The sequence below is a fragment of the Fonsecaea pedrosoi genome (genome assembly GCF_000835455.1).
Source record: "Fonsecaea pedrosoi CBS 271.37 unplaced genomic scaffold supercont1.4, whole genome shotgun sequence".
Lineage (NCBI taxonomy): Eukaryota > Fungi > Ascomycota > Eurotiomycetes > Chaetothyriales > Herpotrichiellaceae > Fonsecaea > Fonsecaea pedrosoi.
Genome location: NW_013550612.1, coordinates 3,931,157 through 3,944,163, shown reverse-complemented (window position 1 = coordinate 3,944,163; position 13,007 = coordinate 3,931,157). Strand labels below are relative to the sequence as shown.

The 13,007-nt window shown below is 52.3% G+C and overlaps 5 protein-coding genes across 5 annotated transcripts; 2 read left to right on the top strand and 3 right to left on the bottom strand.

Moving 5' to 3' along the window:
- Positions 1 to 223: 223 nt before the first annotated feature.
- Positions 224 to 1,277, bottom strand: Z517_07231 (uncharacterized protein; the record flags this gene model as incomplete). The annotated part of the gene is made up of 2 exons (XM_013428969.1): positions 224 to 1,119; positions 1,202 to 1,277. 2 exons carry the CDS (start codon positions 1,275 to 1,277, stop codon positions 224 to 226), a joined length of 972 nt encoding a protein of 323 aa, XP_013284423.1.
- A 968-nt stretch (positions 1,278 to 2,245) lies between these two features.
- On the bottom strand, positions 2,246 to 3,371 carry Z517_07230 (uncharacterized protein; the record flags this gene model as incomplete). Its single annotated transcript, XM_013428968.1, has 2 exons — positions 2,246 to 3,126; positions 3,188 to 3,371. The coding sequence occupies 2 exons, from the start codon at positions 3,369 to 3,371 to the stop codon at positions 2,246 to 2,248; spliced, it is 1,065 nt and encodes a 354-aa protein (XP_013284422.1).
- Positions 3,372 to 4,913: 1,542 nt separating this feature from the next.
- Positions 4,914 to 6,812, bottom strand: Z517_07229 (uncharacterized protein; the record flags this gene model as incomplete). The annotated part of the gene is made up of 1 exon (XM_013428967.1): positions 4,914 to 6,812. One exon carries the CDS (start codon positions 6,810 to 6,812, stop codon positions 4,914 to 4,916), a length of 1,899 nt encoding a protein of 632 aa, XP_013284421.1.
- Positions 6,813 to 8,041: 1,229 nt separating this feature from the next.
- Positions 8,042 to 9,207, top strand: Z517_07228 (uncharacterized protein; the record flags this gene model as incomplete). The annotated part of the gene is made up of 3 exons (XM_013428966.1): positions 8,042 to 8,475; positions 8,549 to 8,594; positions 8,674 to 9,207. 3 exons carry the CDS (start codon positions 8,042 to 8,044, stop codon positions 9,205 to 9,207), a joined length of 1,014 nt encoding a protein of 337 aa, XP_013284420.1.
- Positions 9,208 to 9,550: 343 nt separating this feature from the next.
- Z517_07227 (uncharacterized protein) lies at positions 9,551 to 12,214 on the top strand (the record flags this gene model as incomplete). The annotated part of the gene is made up of 2 exons (XM_013428965.1): positions 9,551 to 9,919; positions 9,971 to 12,214. 2 exons carry the CDS (start codon positions 9,551 to 9,553, stop codon positions 12,212 to 12,214), a joined length of 2,613 nt encoding a protein of 870 aa, XP_013284419.1.
- Between the last annotated feature and the right edge of the window lie 793 nt (positions 12,215 to 13,007).

Below are 13,007 nucleotides of genomic sequence, written 5' to 3'. Positions count from 1 at the left end.
GCGTTGTAAAGGCACAAGGCTGTCCGTCCAGGGGGCCGAGGCTCACATGTTCAGGTCAGGGTAGGAGGGGAAGCACCTCCAGGCATTCAAGGGTGGTTTTGGGTTCCAAAATGCATATTCTATCCTTGCTATGGATTGGTTTCTAGAGAGTAGCTCTTCCATCTAGTCTGTGAAGCGCCATCTATCTGGCTTGAGCCAGAGTATAAGACGACCATAACCCCTTTTAGACCTCAAACTTCTCTCCCACCAATTCCTCACTGAGCTTCCACAGTTTCTCCGCGCCCTCCATGCTCTCCGCGTACTCATATGTGTTTTGGCACTGGCAATCTGCCATATACATACCACTCTGCGGCTCGATCCTAGGGTCCAAGGCAGCCACCAGAGTTGTCGAGATGCCCTGCGCCATACTCTTCGGTGGATCCTGGTCAATAGGGAAATGTCTTCCAGTATTCTTTTGCGCATATGCCTCAATACTGCCAAGTGCCTGGACAACATCGGAGATATGAGCTCCCAGTTGAGTCTCGTAGATCCCGCCAGGGTGGACAGCGTAGCTCTGGATGCCACGGTCACGCAGCTTGTTCGCCAGATACAGCGAGAAGAGAATATTGGCGGTCTTGGACTGACCGTAGCCAGACCAAGCGTCATACTCTTTTCCGTCAGAGAAATTGTAGTTGTCGAAGTGGACAGGGCAGATTTTGTGGCCGAGACTGGTGAGGTTGACGATTCTCGCTCCACGCCCGGCGGCAAGAATCTTGGGGAACAAGAGTTTCGTGAACAGGAAGTGGCCCAGATGGTTTGTTGCGAATTGGATTTCAATTCCTTGCTTGTTGGTCGTGTACTTCTCGATGGCCATGATCCCCGCGTTATTGATGAGGATGTCGAGCTTGGAGATCTTGCCGTTGATGGTGGCGGCAGCGGCTCGGACGGAATCAAAGTCGTCAAGTGACACCGGGACGAAGTCGACCTGGATGGAAGGGTTGATTTCTTTGATCCGGGATATGATCGACTCCACCCGTGTTTGGGAGCGAGCCAGGAGGATCAAGTGTGCAGGGTTACCATGAGCGAGTGCAACCGCAGTCTCTCCTCCGAGGCCTTTTTCACTCGCACCCGTTATAACGACTACGGGATAAGTGGGTAGGATTGTCAGTATCGCAGGCTTTCTCCGCGGACTTGAAAAAGGCTCAAGCGAGAAAGAACGTACTCGTCTTGCCCTCGATTCTATCAGCGAATTCCTTGACAACTTCATCACCAGTGGTCTCTCTAGTAAAAGTCTTCATCTTGACAGGGCTCCTGTGAACACCTTGGGAGAATCCGGTTGGCTTCAAAGGATTGTTTGTATGTCAAATTTGGTTGGGAAGCTGCTTCGACAGATGTCTAGTGATATACTGCACGAACTGTTCATTGTTTGGAGGGCGTGGGAGAGCGTCCATTGTATTAAATAGCTTCTCGGACTAGGCATCCAGACAGTGAAACCCGTCAAACCCAGTAGGAGATATCCTATCTCCATGCTCCGTCGTGGCATGCTACTTTGGACCGCTTCCTAGGCCGGACGAAGGCCAAATCGGAATGTTCGTGCACGACTGCGAGTCATTGTAATGGCTCCTTCCGCAGCTATTCTGGAAATATCCTGAACAATCTACTGGAAAGCCTTCAACAAAACAGGTCGATGGGCTTGATCAGGAAAACCTCGACTTGCATCTACGGTCAAGTAGCTGGACACAATTCGGTCGAATGCGGCCGCACTTCAGGTCGCCACCCACCCACCACCAACGCGGACTTTAGTTTAATAATCATGACGACAATTGTCAGTGAGTGTCAGCGACTCACTTAAACACCGTCATTCCCATCTGCCCAATCGGATCGGCAGTCTCAATAGCCTGACAGTGCCTGAGTACCAACACGAGACGTCGATCATCAGATGGGGAGCCAAGGCGTCCTGCAGCACACACAGGGAAGGAGCCAACAAAGTGTCGTCATATAGGTCATTACTAGTGGTAGTACCAGCCCATCAGGCTTGGACTTAGAAGGAAATAATGATACACACAACTTGAAGCGAGTGTTGATACTCATCATGGGGTATCTCCAAAAACAAAACAAGCAAAAGAATCCAAGCCACAACCGACACATCCCAAGACCGTTCACTTCATTTTCTCTCACTCTCCCTCTGCCATATCAATCTGGTTCTCTGAGCACATATATCGTCCGGGATGGGTATATCCAACATGAGAGAAACCTGGGTCATTCTTTAGATGTTCTCGATAACTCGGGCGTTCATGGCCTGCTGGAAGCCGTCGTTGCTGTCCATGTTGAAAGCATTGCCAGTGTTGGACTTAGAATTGTAACCACTACCCTCGCCAGTCGTCTGGTTTTGCAGCATGGCGTTCATGTCTGTGGGTATGGTCTGGTTGGTCGCTGGTAAGAAAATGACCTTGCTATTGGCCGTCTTGGCCATGGCTTGCATGGCCTCGAGATACCGGATCTGCATAGCAGGTGCAGAGCTCAAAATGTCGGCCGCTTGTCTCATAAGTTTGGCCGATTCAACCTCTGCACGTGCAGCGATGACCTTGGATTCACCGATTCTCTTAGATTGAGCCGCCATCGACAACGAGTCTTGGAGATCGTTGCTGAAGATGATGTCCTTGATGAGCATGGATTCGACCTGGACACCCCAGCCGGCGGCAACCTCCTCAATGATCTCTCCAATGGACTGAGCGATTTCTTCACGTCGTTCAATCACATCCTGAAGCACGCGGGCACCCACCACGTGACGAAGGGTGGTCTGAGTACGTTCCACCAAGGCCTGACGAATATTGGAGATCCCAAAGGCGGCTTTGTGGGGGGAGGTAATGTGGTAGTAAATGACCGAAGTCAAGTTTAATGTGACGTTGTCTTTGGTCATACAGACCTGTCGAGGCACCTCAACGATTTGTATCTTCACATCAACCTGAATGAGGCGTTCGGAAAGAGGATTGACCTTCACCAAGCCGGGATCGACGGCGCGCGCGAAACGACCAAACTTGGTGACCAGACCGACGTTTCCTTGCGAGACAGGCTTGTAGGGATTGGGACAGATGATGCAGCACGGAATGGCGCCCAGGCAACCGATGCAATCTCCCAAGGTACTGACTGCGCAGCATGTTAGCAGTGTGGTCCGCGCTTCTTGAATCTCGGGTATGGATATACATACTCATAGAACCATACCAGCCATGAACGTCATCCTGATTGTCTTGTAGAGTTTGCGCGTAAGAGGGTTGCAGGTCCTCCCGTCGCGGTGGCTGCACCTTGATAACACCACCGTTCTGTGGACGAAACCCGACTGGGTTTGCGGCAGACTTGCCAGTGTCGCCCCCAGACTCACGAGGAGAATCCATTGTTGAGGGGTCCGATTCGGAGACTAGAGGACGCGTAGACGACGACAGGATGGGCGATGGACGGACGGTTGGAGGGGACACGCACGCAGACGATGGTGCGAAGAAAGAGTTGTCAGAGGGAAATGGAATAGAAGATTGTGGTTCTGTTTTGTCGTGGGAAGAGTTGCGACAACGCAGGCCGAGGATGGTGTCGGGAAGAGATTACGAGTACGAGAACCGAGTAGTAGTAGTCGTCATGGATATGGGGGAGTGATATACCTGTTGTATTCGTGTGAGAGGGAGATCTGAACGGGGGTGGAGGTAGCAGCATGAGTAGTGGGAAGCTAGGAGGGAGAGCGAGCCGTGAGACCGGGGGAATTTGGCAGTGTGATTGGCGCCTTGAAAGCCTCCAGGGTCTTGAGTTCTAGGGGTGGTGGATAAACGGGTACCCAGGGTGCCAGCACCAGCACCACCCACCAGGAGCTTCCTGCGCCCGAAACTCATTCTGAGGCAAAACACTATTTCTGGAAGCATGGAACCCCCCCTCCCGACCCTCTTTCATGCCAATCCCTCAGTCACGGGGCGCGAAAATGCTCTCATGCCACTGACTCTCTTGCACAGGTATCCGTCTCGCCGTACCAAGCTAACCGAGCATTGGAGGGTACGATGATCTTCCGTGACTGAAATGATCAATTGAAGGCTTTTGTGGTCAGACTACGAGTACGAGTAAGAAGTAATCTCAGAGGTGCCAGGATCCCTCATCCTATGGTTGAATCGGCACGAGTCCCACAATCGTAAACTCAGCCACGAAGGAATCAACGGTGCCAAGGCAAGGCACACTTACAACTGGCAGTGTTAGTAACGGGCGAAAAAGGAGGTACGAGTAAACTTGTCCATAGTAAGAATGATGGGAATGTCCTTGTACCGAGTACTTGGATCGAACAGATTTACTGACGTTTCATTAGTAACAGATCATCACCAAGGTAATGTCATCTCTGTCATCGCTTCTACTGTTCCACTCCTACCAAGAGTGTCGAGTATCGCCGTCGACGAGCCCGTCGATCTCTGGACCGTGTACGAGGTTCCGAGTATCGGACTGTGCAATGCTGTAGAGCCCTATTCGCTGGGAGCTAAGCCACGAGCTGGCCAGCGTTCTTTCTTGCCGCTTCGAGGTTTGCCTCAGTCTCGTGGACGTCCCGGATCGCTTCGCATACTAAGGATGTCACATTCCGCAGCAGTTGCTGGGCAAAATGTAAGTTTTGCGTGGAGGAGTTTAGCTGCGCGGCACTCCTCGCGATCGCGATCCGCAAAGGACGACACCAGCTTCAACAGCGGGCGCACGGGATGGCTAGCTTGATAACCATTTCCTCGGACGGATTGCATGCGTGACCGAATCTCCAGGTCTAAGGCCGACCCTTCTCTTACCATAGGCCAAAAGACAGAGAATCCTATCAATTCTTGATAGATTCTAAGCACTATAGTAGACAAGGATAGGAGGCAGGACATTCCTGACAACTACCAAATGATAAGTCAAGTATAAAGGATCCACACTGTTCTTCTCACTTAGACCATATCCAGGATCCAGGTGCTCTGCCCGTCAAGGCTTAATCCGGCCATGCTGCGGCTCAGAGACTCTGCGGGCTTCTGGCCCAGCCAGATGGGCTCGCTGCGACTCATGCCCTCCTGGACGTCCCAACCCTCGGTGCCCACGGCGTAAATGACCCTACCGTGGAGATACTTCTCGCGCATGCCCCGTTCATGGCCCTTTTCGTACCACACGCCGCCACCACTGGCGATGCCGCTGCCATTCGACGAGTCTCCGCCGTTGATGTCCGGCGTGGATGCATTTGTGGCAACCACGCCGACGACGACGCGAGCAATGTCCTCAGGTCGATCTGGTGGAAGCTGCACAGACATGCTCCGGCCCCCAGACTGGGCGACGGCGCGTGGGACCATGACGTTCGTGACGACTGCGTTGATGCGCACACCATCGCGTTCCGGGTCCGGGTCGATGTTCGTCCAGAGGCTGCGCACGAGCCCCAGGATCGAGTGCTGCGTCACTTGGTAGATGGGTAGGCGTGGGGTCTCCTTAAATGCTGCCACAGACGTGAGGAAAGTCAGACTGCGGTCGTTCATACCCGGCGGGGCTGAAGGCTCAGGCTGCGGTTTCGAATAGGGATTGACGATTTTCTTGGTGCTGCTCTTGGACTTGGGCGAATATTTCAGATACGCCAATGCAATTCGAGCAAACCGGACGCTCGCCGTGATGATTTCTGCCAAACCAGAGGGCTCTGTTGCGACCTCGTCATAGGCCATCTTGGCCGTCTTGTTGATCCCAGGTCGGTCTTCGAACCAACCCTTTTCGCCCGCACCAACCGTGCACGCTTGGCCGCCATCATCGCCCACGCCGAAGATTGCGTGGTCGACACGACCGTACATGGTAATAGCAAGCTTGAAGAGGTCCAGCATGTCAGAGTACCTTGTCATATCGCATCTATTGTAGTGAACCACGTGCGGTGGGCCTAGCGAGGAGATAAATTTGCGGGCCTGGTCACCATTCGTGTCGCCAAAGATCACCCGACAACCTGCCGCGTGGAATTGACGTACGAGGCACTGGCCCGTTTGGCTGGCGCCATTGGTCAGAACGATGACTTTGCCGTGGAAGGATTCTTTCGGCAACGGCGGCGGTGTGAAACGGCACGGGTTGGAAGCAAAGACTTGAGGGACGGATGACATGGACTGGGATTTCTTGGTTCGTGTCGTAAAAGGGTTTACGGGAGTGGTTGTTGATGAGCCATTTGGTTTGAGAGAAGGAGAAATCGTTGTTGAGGGGGCCAAGGCCTGGTTTGAAGTGGATGGAGGGGCGACAGAAGGAGATTTTGGTGATGATATGGGAGTCGCCACATCAGGGGAGGGCATTGAATTGACCATGACCGTGGGGGTGGTCGCGGCATCGGGGGAGGCAACCTGAGATACTCGTTTCTTCTTTTTGGGCACGGGCGTTTGGACGTCTGGTTTAGGCGGTTCGTTCGGTGCAGAGATTGGCTGCTGTTCTTTCTGTTTAACGGGGTTTAGATCAGCCTCGAGCTCGAAAGTGTGAGGTGTCTTGGTGACGGTCTTTCTTCGGCGAGTGGGTTTGCCAGAGTCGTCAGTGGTAGCGGCGTCGCCAACGGGAGGAGGAACGTCCAACCGCTGAGTGGATGGAGGAGGTGAGCCAGACTCTTCTTCCTTGGTGGCAGTCGACATGATGCTTCGTATGGGAGACGTGGTATCTGGAGTCCTGGAAGATTTGGACATCTGGCGAGATATGCCTTCACCATTCATGGCGGACGAGGTCTCACTGGCCCATGGATTCGGCGAGACAGATTCACTGGACTGCGAGGTGACATCCAGCTGCGAAGTCACGTCAAACTCGCTGCCTGAACTGGTCTTGGTTGACTTCTTGCGCAGGGTCTCTTTCATGGCTGACGGTGGGCGTTATCGTCGAAGGGACAGCTAGCTGCCTGGGCAACAGGGAAAAGTAGCGTTAACGGAGGTCGACGAGGGATCGGATCAGATCAGGTTCAGGGCCCAGATGCCGTAACGTGGCGGCGGGTTGTGGGGTTCTTCAGCTGAATGGCAGCTATGTGGCAATTGATGGCGACGGGCATGTCGATCACCCTGAGAAGAAGTAGTCTGGCATCATAGGGTTTTGGTACGCTCTCGATTGAGTTTATTCGCATCAGAACATGACCTGATCAAGCTGACGAAGAAAGGGACGATTGATCTGGAAATTCATGTCTTTGTGGTAGAGGCGAGAAACAGGCTAATTGGAGGGGCGCCTGCAGAGCCCATGCAACCCACGAGGCACCAGACGACTCTGTATGGCTCATTGCACTGTTCGATTGCTGAGAAGGTGCTGAGAAGGAAAAATTGTCGAAGCCCGATTTGTTCGCCTGCAGCTCCCGGCCCCTCTGAGACGCTGAAACCTAATGTACCGAGTACGAGAGACTCGTACCCTAAATACCACCTTAGAAGCACAAAGCCCACAAAGCCCTCAGTGCAGGTACTCGGGACTATGCACAAAGGCCTAAGATGCCGCTTTCAACGAGAAATGAAGCCGATGCAGACGTGCTGGTCCAAACGGTGGGTTTCCATCTCTCCTTCCTCTGTATTCGATCCCTAAACTCAAACCTTCAGGTATTCACCTGTATATCTTTATATAGGTATGGCAGGACAACCATCTGAATTCATCGGCTCCTACTTGTATTACAGCCACTAAAATCCCTCTTCCTCCCAAGCGCGGAATAGGGGATCCTCGCCCTCAAGCCCCTCCTTCTGCCTCCACCCAGCACCCCAAGGACTAGGCACGACGAAAATGTGTGCCCATACAATCTACCGTCGATGTCGTCGCAATTTGCATCATCAATCACAATCGTACATCTCCGCGCATATCGTACTCGGTCTCTACCCACATCTGCTACCTCTACTTAGTCATTTATGGTGTTGATAGGTCATCTAGACCTCTTGTCTTCTCACATTTTTCAGTCTCGACCAAGAAAGACCTTATGATGACAAATTATTTGTTTTGGTATACAACTCGGTGATTCACCGTATAAATCCTGCGACGTTGACCACCGGTATCACCACTTATAGGATATTCGCAGCGTACAAACGGCGGACGCAGACTCAGAACTTGAAAACTAAGCACAATGGGCGAAGACGCAACTACACCCCCGGAAACCACCTCCCTCTCATCGTCTCGGCCCATCTACACGCGTGAACAACTGTCCACATACGTTTCAACATGCATTGCGCCTTCAAAGGATTACACCCTTGCGACACTCGAGTCCGAGATCAAGACAGACCCCCTGGCAGCACTGTCAACCCTGCAGCTCCGTCAGATGGCCTTTAATCCATGGGGCAACGTTGCACTGCATTATTCGTGGCACCGCGTCCTGTCGCTCGACCATGAGGCATTATATCACAAACTCGTCGAGCGAAGGTTGGGTGGTTATTGTATGGAAAACAACGCTTTTTTCAGCACCATCCTCAGATCACTAGGCTATCAGCTGTATGTGACGGGCGCAAGGGTCAGTCTCGCTTTAAGCGGGGACTCAGTCGATCCTGACGGGTTCGCTGGATGGTAAGTGTGTCGTGGCGCTCTCGGAATCGGCCATTCCATTGCCGTAAGAATAGCTGACATGTTGTGTCGACAGGCAGCATGAAGTCATTATCGTGATCATCAACAAGCAGAAATACCTGGTATATGACCCTATACCCTTCCACCCGATAGCCATACCAGTGAACAAAGCATGTCCCAACTCATAACACTCTGATATAGGTCGACGTCGGTTTTGGTAGCGGCTCCCCCATCCACCCCATTCCACTAGATCACGACAACCCGCGACCTCACGCCTCCGTACCCGGGGCCGAAGTCCGCCTCGTACACAGGCCCATTGCCTCCAACACAGATCAAACCCAGAAACTTTGGGTTCTCGAAACCCGTAACAAGACCCACCAAACTTGGCAGGGCGGCTACTGCTTCGCTGACCTGGAATGGCTTCCTATGGACTTCGAGATCATCAACTACCGCACGAGCCAAGACCCAGCGAGTTGGTTCACACACCGTCTCGTCCTGGTGCGCATTCTTGTGGATGACGAGACGAAGACAGAGGCCACGGGGACCGTCATCCTGTCTGGGACTGTCTTTGAGCGGAGGCTGGGTGAAGGACCCAAGGAAGTCGTCCTGGACGCGAAGTCCGAGAAAGAGCGGATTGCAGGTCTGAAGACCTGGTTCGGGATCGAGCTCAACCCAGACGAGCAGAGAGGTATTGCGGGTACCGCCACGGAGGTCAGGCAGCCGGTCAGTGTATAGATAAGATCCGACCTCTCGGCACTTGTATATTTATATGTGATATCACATACAACACTATTTGGTTCCACAGCGTGGAGAGACTGTGAAGAGAGGTTTGGAGACTCGTGATCCCCAATCTGATATGGGGGAACTTTGTGAAGGGAAAGTGCCCCACTATGATCGCTGCCGTAGCAACCTCTCAGTTTTCCAAAATGGGTGGCCTACAACAACGCCAAGACATGAGCAGCAACCTCAGAGTCAATTCATCGGCGCCGCTGCAGAATAAACTTCTTTGACCGTGAAGTTGACCTGAAAACTAAATCCCAGCAGGTTGCAGCCCAGAACTGTCCTTTCCTCCTTCATCATGGACAACTCGACCAAGATGCCACCACAAACCTCGCTGTTCCAGGTCTATCTACGCCTTCGACCTGCGTTTCAGCTCCCGCAGTCAAAGCAAAAGCCTGAGCCGTGGCTTATCGTGGAACCGCCGAATTCACCTGTCGAACCCGATGAAAATTCATGCAATACTTTCTCGAGCCACATCACGCTACAGCCTCCCAATGACTCAAGAAAGCGCGCAATTGAAAGATTCGGATTTACAAAGGTATTCCAGGAGGAGGCAACACAATTAGACATCTTCGATGAGACTGGCGTGGCAGACACAATTAAGAGCGTGGTGCAAACCGGAAGAGATGGCCTTGTTGCTACATTAGGAGTTACAGGTAGTGGGAAGGTAAGCAGGCATTGAGTTAAGATCTTTTCTTAGCCACTGACCACGAGATAGAGCCATACAATCCTTGGATCAAAGTCTCAACGAGGACTCACACAGATGACCCTTGATGTTCTTTTCAGGTCCATTGGCGAGCATATACGTCGACCGCACCATCCAGATCTCCCCACGGATACTGGCCTGCTTTCTTCCCTCCAGGTGTCTGATCCCGCCGAAGCCCAGATCTTGTCGGCAACCACTTTCCTCGAGTCAATCTACAGCGATGGCGATCGAGCTAGACTGTCACGAGCGCAGACACCCATGTCACGAGCTCAAACCCCCATGATGGTAGGCATTCGCAACAATGGGCTTCCCGGCTCATTTCCTCCACCTCCCCGAACCCGTTCAGACTCCAACACTGTTGAAAACCCATTGCCGTTGGCATTTATCCCCGACCACTTCACAGGCTGTGCTATGTCATCCGTACAGGTACCTTCGAGTATCTCTGATATGATTTCTCTGCCCGAGAAAGAACCCTGGCGGCCGCCGTCAAAAGTCCCATTTTTAAGTCGCCTGAAAAACTTGAGAAAGTCCCCTGCTAAATCTGTGCTTGTCAAGGAATCTATGGGTCACTCCGTCCGAAGACCTCCTCTACCTCGACCGTCCACATTCCCCCAGAACCCTGACGTGGGGGGGTTCACTGTAGACATCGAGCAAGATTCCGAGTATGTCGTCCTCGTATCGATGTACGAGGTATACAACGATCGCATTTTTGACCTGCTATCGAATCCCACGTCACCAAATGCACCACCAACATCGACACGGCAAGGAGCCGCTCTGCAAAAGGGTTTGCTCCGACGTCCATTGCTGTTCAAGAACACCGAAATGTCCCCCGATATGAAAGTTGTTGCTGGGCTTCGGAAAGTTGTATGTGGAAGTTATGATGAGGCAATGATGATTCTTGAAACGGGCCTCACCGAGCGGAGAGTCGCAGGAACAGGAAGCAATAGTGTCAGTTCCAGAAGTCATGGCTTCTTCTGCATCGAAGTGAAAAAGCGAACGAGGTCGAACTACCATGGTGGGTATTTAATGTCCTGTCAATCTCCTTGGACTGGGGGAACCATGACCATCTGTGATCTCGCTGGTTCCGAGCGTGCCCGCAACGCCAAAACCACCGGATCGACGCTGGCGGAAGCAGGCAAGATCAACGAGAGCTTGATGTACCTTGGACAGTGTCTGCAGGTCATCAATGATTGCCAACAAGAAGGAAGCAAGCCTATCGTCCCTTTCCGGCAGTGTAAGCTCACCGAACTTTTGTTTTCAAACTCTTTTCCATCATCGAACCATACTGTCGCATGCAGACCACCACAGAAGGGGGTGATGATTGTCACAGCTGATCCTCTGGGAGACTTCAATGCCACAAGTCAGATTCTGAGATATGCAGCCATGGCTCGAGAGGTTACGGTTCCCAGGGTTCCTAGCGTGACTAGCACGATCTTGGGGGGACCTCAAGGGAAGGCATTACAAAGTGGCCGGGCTACTCCACATGATGTTGCAAATGCGTTCTTCATCACGAAAGAACTAGATCAGGCGACCCATGAGGCGGCAAGACTAGCTGAAGAATGCGATTTCTTGGCTGTCAAACTCGCGGAAGAAGAAATCAAGCGAACTGAGGCAGAACTGAAGCTGCAAGCAGCGGAGGAGAAGCTCTCCGTCATGGAGCAAGAAGTTCGTGAGGAGTGCTGGACAGAGATGGAGGAACGGCTGGACGAGGAGAGAGGAAGATGGAGAGCAGCGTGGGAGCAGGAGAGGCTGAGGGGAGAGGCGTATGTGGATGGCAAGCTTGAAATCCTCGAGAAAACAGCAAAGATCACGATCCACGAGGATGCTCCTGGAGACGGGAGGATTGAGGAGCTTGAGAGAGAAAATGAGAACCTCCGGACCAAATTGCGTGCACTGGAACAAGAGATTCAGACAAGAAGCCCAACAAAGAAATCTCGAGGCACGACCACGTCCAAATCGCCACTCAAAAGTTTGGTCTTGCAGGAGTCTTCCAACACCAACATTGCGACCAACCCTTTTCTAGCTTCGTTGAGGGCATCAACCAAAGATCGAGAGAGCGTGGCAACGCTCAAGCCCAGGCAAAGCGACGATGGGTTGGACATATGTGATGTTTCGCCACGGAAGCTGTCACTACGGAGCTCAAGTGTGACCAGGATATCGGTGTTGGAAGACTCACAAGTGGCTGCTCCCCCTGTCAAGAAGCAGCGAAAGTTGACGACGCGGAAATGGGATCTTGGTGACCCAGACGATATTTGAGTGGCTTTTCAAGGGAGATGATCAGGTCCATGGGCGCATTTGCAGGCAGTGACAACAACGTACGACATCGAGCAGTATTTCTCTCAGTAATGCATTCTGGAGTTGCTTTGGTCAGACCTATCACAGGGCGAGCTATGGAGGAGCGTATTAGTCAATAAGATGTATTCCTTGTATGCCTTGGGGCACGTTGACTCCGAAAGAGTGTGACAGCAAGTTGCTGAAGCTGAAAGACAGACCAGCGCACTTTACGTCATCGACCAAAAGACAAAGAGTCACCCAAGAGTGGCGTGGAGCGCAGCTTAGTGTACGAGGTAGATGTGCTTCGGTTCAGCCAGAAGCCGACAGGACCATCATGTCTAAGGAATTGGTCAGCCCTGCCCGCATGCTGATCCGTCCGCCCAATCGTGAGAGGCTCTGAGTTACCCTTGTGTTACATACAAGCACATGCGCTCTTGGTGGTGGACGAATCGGTTTGCTCACAGTTTCGGCTACCGACCTCGATCGACTTGTCAAGCCTGTCTAACTCTTCCTCCCTTGATCGCTAACAAAGACCGAAGCGCGAGTAATATGACTAACCCTCATTCTTGACCCTCCCTTGACGACCCAAAACGGCAAAGACAGACTTATCTAATGCAACGACGTGGCCGAGACCATCGATAGAACAAGGACTCTGCGTGAAAGTCAACTCCAAGAGAATTGGCCTATATAAGAAGAGCAGGTTCGATTACCACAGGGGAGAAAATCTTGTTCAGAGGATTTACAGACACCACTTCAAATACTTCTCAGGTTCGTC